We start from the raw sequence: 6,633 nt of genomic DNA, 5'->3' as shown, positions 1-6,633 counted from the left end.
TAAGAAATGGGAAAGCTAAAATAACCCATCTCCAGGAAACCTGACCTATAAGAAACGTTAAAGGGAGTCCCACAGACAGAAAGTGCAACCAGAAAGAAATATGCACATATCAAAGGAGTGAAGGGCACCAGGAAAAGTAATGATGGGTAAATACAAAACAATATTTTTAGTAATTTAAATCATCTAAAATAACAGAGTTTAGAGCCAAAATAATAGCATAGTTCATTTTCAAGAAGACATAATTACCCTAAATGATTGTACATATAATAACAGAGCTTCAAAATATACAAAACAAAAATGGGTAGTAGAGGTGGCTCAAACCATTGGGTGTCTGCCTCCCACATAGGAGGTCCCAGGTTCAGTTCCTGGTGCCTCCTATAAAGAAGACAAGCACACAAACAAAGAGAGCAAAAGCAAGCGAAAACAAGGGGGAATGGGGAGCGGGGGAGACGGGGGACAGCAAAAAAATAAATCTTAAAAAAAAAAAAAAAAAAAACAGATAAAACCACAAGGAGAAAAAGGCAAATCCATATTTACAGTCAGAAATTTCAGCACCCCTGTCTCAATAATTGATAGAAACATGCTCAAAAATATTAAAAGTACATAAAAGGCTTGAACAACACTATCCATCAACATAATCTAACTGACATTTAGAAGAGCAGAATTTTTGTAAAGTTTGCAAAAAACTTTGACAAAGACAACAATATTCAACAAATCTCAATAAATTCAGGTTTCATATTATACAAAGTATGTTATCTGGCCAAAATGGAATTAAATTAGAAATCAATAACAGAAAAGATTTCTGGGACATAACCGTAATTGAAAGACAAATATCAAAATTTGTGAGGTGCAATTAAAGCAGTATTTAAAGGGAAATGTATAACTGTACAGCAATAATGGTTATTAAAATTATGGGATGGATAGCTATTTATGAATGGCCTTGAGTACACAGAAAATAAAAGGCAAATTGAAAGCACTGATTTTAAAGCACAGGTGGAAAATCAGAAAGCATATCAAGCAGCCATAAAGAAATTCTTTAAGGATTTTACTTTCAGCACCAATTAAATGTGTAACTTAGTGCTATTATTCCAAGTTAAGGAACTGTTTGAGAAAGAATAGGTCTCTGAGACAAAGGAAATTTTGAATAGACACAGATGAAACTGAAAACTTAAGCTATGCATGCAGGACAGAGTTTCAACAGAGGGAAACATTTCAGTTAGGAACACATTCAGAGACAGGGGTGGTAGGAAGGAGTGCCAGTTAGGGTTCGATTCAATTGCTTACAACAGAAAATCCAAAATAGCAATGGTGCACACATTTAAGAAATGACCTTTTTCCTTTCATGTAGAAGTCTGGATGTAGATTAACAGTCATCAGGGATCAAGAACCTTTTACCTGTCTTGTTCACCATCCCTAGGCCCTGTTTTCCAATCACTACTTTAGCCCAATGGTCCTAGGTGGTTGTTGGCATTCCAGCCATCAAGTTAACATTGGGCAAAAGGCATGGTCCAACTGTCTGACTTTCTTTTAGAAATCTTTTCTGAAGTCACACCCCGCAACTATGGTTCACATATCATTACCAAAATCTTAGTCACATGGCCATAGCAGTTATAAGGAAGGCTGGGTAATATTTTATCTGGACACTTTGCCACCCTAAAAAGAATGGGATTCCATTGTCAAGGATAAGAGAACGAGAATACTGGAAAGGAAATTACCAATCTCCACCACAGCAACATATCACTATAATCGTCAAAAATTGACTCTAAAAATAGAGAGATACTTCCTTTCTCTCCAGCCTATCCTCTTTGTCAGGGAAAATTTTCAATCAACCTTTGCCAACATGTGATGACAGGGAGGTATGATGTGACGTGGCTAGTCAGTTTGAAAAACCTCAGTAGAAGCGTAATGAATAGGGGAGGGGGACTGGAGGGACTCCTGGTTCAGTGGGGACAACAGGAACAGCCCTCTAATTTGCTGTTTCATCACTTGACACCAGGATCAACAAGAGCAGCAGGAGGGACGTTGTCCAGAAAAGTCAGCAGAGATACCAAAAGCAGATATTTTATTCAAGTTCACTGGTCAGCAATAACCCTTAGCAAAATGTGAAACATGTCCTGGGAATAGACAAGATAATTTGTTTTTTGTGCTTTTTTTCTCTCTTTATTTTTTTTTAAATGTTACATTCAAAAAATATAAGAGGTCCCCATATACCCCCCCACTCCCCTCACCCCACTCCTCCCACATCAACAACCTCTTTCATCATGGGACATTAATTGCATTTGGTGAATTCATTTTGGAGCACTGCTGCACCACATGGATAATAGTTTACACTGTAGTTTACACTCTCCCCCGGTTCACCCAGTGAGCCATGGCAGGACATACAGTGTCCAACATCTGTCCCTGCAGTACCACCTAGGACAACTCCAAGTCCTGAAAATGCCCCCACATCATATCTCTTCTTCCCTCACCCTACCCTCAGCAGCTACCGTGGCCACTTTCTCCACATCAATGCTACAATTTCTTCCATTACTACTCACAATAGTTCGATAGTAGAATATCAGTAAGTCCACTCTAATCCGTACTCTATTCCTCCATCCTGTGGACCTTGGGATGGCTATATCCACTCTACCTCTGTATCAAGAGGGGGCTTAGATTCCACATGGATGATGGATGCTAGACAAGGTTTTTAACCAGTGCTCAGGGTGCAAAACTCTCCACTGCTTCAAGTACTAAAAGTGGTTTCAGACCCTACCTAAAAAGAGAAGTGGAAGGGGAAAGGATGAAAACGAAGACCAGAGTGCAAAAGGAGTATATCAAGTCTGGAACTTAAATGCTGGGAGTTCTCTTAAATATTGGGAAGAGTTGCTAGTGTAGTTGGGCAAAGAAACAGGATCTTTGTATTCAGGTAGATTATTGTTCAGAACTTGCACTACCACTGTGTGGCATTCAAACTGGTCACTTCTCTTTCCCTCAGAATCCTCATCTCAAATAAAATGTTTTCATTTGTTTGATTTTTACATTATATGAGATTTATGTCAAATATAGACAATATATAAAGTGTTAAGCATAGCATCTATTCCTAGGAGAGATATAAAGAGCCAAAAAAGAGGACAAAATGGAACTCACATGACATCAGACCACTCTCTAGTTCTTTGGGGACAATATTCCCACTGCTATATGTGTTTTTGCATTGTTGATTACACTGCCAACTCATTAGTAACTTTTGAAACTGGGTCACCAAGGACTATTTTTTGTGCACTTAGATGTTCCCTGAGCACTGGTAGCAGAATAAGCATATAAAAGAATTGTCACTATTATTGAATCTGCAGGGAAACCTCCCTCCCTGCCAAGGAAGATCAGATGTGCCCCTCTGCCAAAAGCAGGGAGACTAGTTCCTTTTTCTCTGCACCTTTGGAAGAGGAGGCTGACACTGGTCTCATCATATCAGAAGCAATGAAAATCTAGGAGAGTTCTGTCGGTTGTCAGGCTTGCCTGTGTGAGGGTGTGAATGTGTTTAGTGTGTGTGTGTGTAGTGTGTGCCTATATGTCTGTGTATGTGTATGTACATATTTTGAGTGTGAAACGGGATGAAGAGGGGTGGAAAGTGAGCGTGAAACAGAAGTACACATAAACCTCACAGCATAACATTCTTAAAGTTCTATCAAAAACATCTGATGAAACATTGTCAGAAAAGTAAGTATGTAATTGTTATGATGTATTTTTTCCTTTTCTCTAGACATAGAGAATACAGTCCATGTTAAAATCTTGAATTCAATTAGTTACAAAACTTCAAAAGGAAATCAATAACCATTTCTTATGTGTTGTTACTCAGTGAATATCCTTTGAAAGGATCAGAAATATATATAAGAGTTAAGGAAACTGTTACTATTTAAGAGACAGAAATATAAAGAGCAGTGGAAAAAGACACCTCCACCCAACAATATCCACCAGCATCATAAAAAATCAAATGATATAATGATTAGAATTTACCTTACAGGGAACCTTACCTTATTATCCATCTGTTCTTTAAGTCCTTTCTGCCACTTTTGGATGAGAGAGAGATGGGAATATTCACATTCTTCTGGGACTTCACCTATCTCAGTCCATGGGAACCTCTGTCCCAAAAGAAGACTGAATGAGGATTGTTCCAAACATTAGTAAGGTCAAACTGTCTGAAATATTTTTTTTTTAATTCATTTAAAAAGAGAGTCAATGAAGGAGAAAAACTGAATCTCAATCTGACAGCCTCAGTGACAGTAATAGTAAGTGCTTTTGCATAAGTAAGGTCATTGACATTAATTGAAAACTCTACTACCTAATGGAATTGCTGAGGAAATGTAAATTAGAGTACAGTACCAGCTTGAAATTGGTATGTGGTTGAAATGCACAGTGATGAATGCCAAAGAGAAAATAGGGTTCTTTAAAATTTGTTTGCAAAACTTGGTTCACAGGAGTCCATTTGTTCCTGGTTGTTGCTTGGGCAGGTTACATACCTCAAAAACTCAGCATAAGTAGCTGGGTTAGGGCACTGGCTAGTAAATTTGAAGGGGGAGGTGAATTGAGGAGGGAAGCAGAAATTGTGGTAAGGAGAGATCACAAAGACATACGTAAGTCAGATTCTTAGACTGACAACTGTAAGAGGAGCACAAAGGCTAATTGGGCTGGCAAAGAGGATAAATACTACAGATTATTCCTCTGGACTCTGTCAGTGGCCCAAAACGATAGGACAGGACTTAATCCTTCTGCCACTTCAGGAAACCCCCTGCCTAATAATCCCACCCCTGCTTTAGAATTGCTTTCATTTGCAAAAATACAGGAAAGACAAAACAATGATACACCTTTGTGTTTTAAACTTTTGTCTCTATTTAGAGAGAATCTGAAGTGCAAAGGGTTGGATTAACTTGCATAAGTAAATAGGCTGCTGCTATAGTTCATCCTAAAGTAAAATGAACAACATGAAATATTAGTTCTTCATTCTTGGTTTTGAAAGTGGAGCATTTCGGTATGGTGAAGAAAAGCAAAAAAAAAGAGGATGGGAGAAAAAAACTCTTTAAGAACATCATAATTTTTTATGGGATAAGGACAAACAAGATCTGTATCCCAAATGGTAGCTTTGAGAAACTGCATACCAAACACATAATTTAGGTTTTATTTGACATCTTTGTTAAAATTATTTCTAATCAGAGAATTATAACAACCCTATTTAAGTAGTTTCAATAGAAACCTCTAGGCAATACCAAAAGCACTGCCATATTAACAAATGGACAATCAAGTGAAAGGATAAAATGCCCGTTTCCTGGCTTGCTAAGATCTTTCATTCACATTCCAATGCTAGCTTCTTATGACACTTCTCTCCTCAGGGCCAATCACTCTTGACTCAGTGCAAGGCAGTGATGAGAAATCATACAGCAATAACAACATTCATCCTGCTGGGATTGACAGATGACCCAAAGCTCCAAGTTTTGCTTTTTGTATTTTTATTTCTCACCTACCTGTTCAGTGTAGCTGGGAACCTGACCATTATTAGCCTCACACTTCTGGATTCCCATCTTAAAACTCCCATGTATTTTTTCCTCCGAAATTTCTCCTTCTTAGAAGTCTCATTCACCACTGTCTGCATTCCCAGGTTCCTGTACACTATGACAACTGGAGATAATACTGTTACCTATAATGCTTGTGCCACCCAATTATTTTTTGTTGTCCTCTTTGCAGCAACAGAATTTTTTCTCCTTGCGGCCATGTCCTATGATCGCTATGTGGCCATTTGTAAGCCTCTGCATTACACAACCATCATGAACAACAGAGTCTGCGCTACGCTTGTTCTCTGCTGCTGGTTTGCTGGCCTGTTGATTATCCTCCCACCTCTTGGCATGGGCCTCCAGCTAGAATTCTGTGACTCAAATGTGATCGATCATTTTGGCTGTGATACTTCTCCCATTCTACAGATAACCTGCTCAGACACAGCACCAATAGAGAGAATTATTTTGGTTTTTGCTGTGCTGACACTCATTATTACCCTAGTGTGTGTGGTTCTCTCTTACACATACATCATCAAGACCATTCTAAAATTCCCCTCTGCCCAACAAAGGAAAAAGGCCTTCTCCACCTGTTCTTCCCACATGATTGTGGTCTCCATCACCTATGGCAGCTGCATCTTCATCTATATCAAACCGTCAGCAAAGGAAGGAGTGGCCATTAATAAGGTGGTGTCAGTGCTCACTACTTCAGTTGCCCCTTTGCTTAACCCATTCATTTATACACTTCGAAACAAACAAGTGAAAGAAGCCTTCAAAGACATGGTGAAAAGGATTGCATTTCTCACAAGGAAGTAAGAGACTATTGTTGTTTTGAAGCTAAGTAAATTAAATTTAAATCTGAATAGCCTGTGAGCAACTTTCACGAATTTGCCAAATACATAAGACCAGAGTCTCAAAATTCCTAATATCATCATTAAAAAGGGATATAAATAAATAGGAGCTGTACCTCTGGTCATATGGCTTTCTCAAGATGTAATATTTTAAAACCCAGAGACCATTTTTCACTTCTGGGGAATATTTCAATGTCTGGCCCCAACTGGTGAAGAAAGTTTACAGAGGGATCTATATTGTACTCCAGAGCTCTCCTTCTCGTTTT

At 38.5% G+C, this 6,633-nt stretch overlaps 1 protein-coding gene across 1 annotated transcript; it reads left to right on the top strand.

Moving 5' to 3' along the window:
• The first annotated feature begins 5,393 nt into the window (after positions 1-5,393).
• LOC101441445 (olfactory receptor 6C2-like) lies at positions 5,394-6,332 on the top strand. Its single transcript, XM_004476719.3, has one exon. The coding sequence runs from the start codon at positions 5,394-5,396 to the stop codon at positions 6,330-6,332; it is 939 nt and encodes a 312-aa protein (XP_004476776.3).
• Positions 6,333-6,633: the final 301 nt, after the last annotated feature.

This window comes from Dasypus novemcinctus, chromosome 12, assembly GCF_030445035.2.
Source record: "Dasypus novemcinctus isolate mDasNov1 chromosome 12, mDasNov1.1.hap2, whole genome shotgun sequence".
NCBI classification, from domain to species: domain Eukaryota; kingdom Metazoa; phylum Chordata; class Mammalia; order Cingulata; family Dasypodidae; genus Dasypus; species Dasypus novemcinctus.
This window is presented reverse-complemented; position numbering and strand designations above follow the sequence as displayed.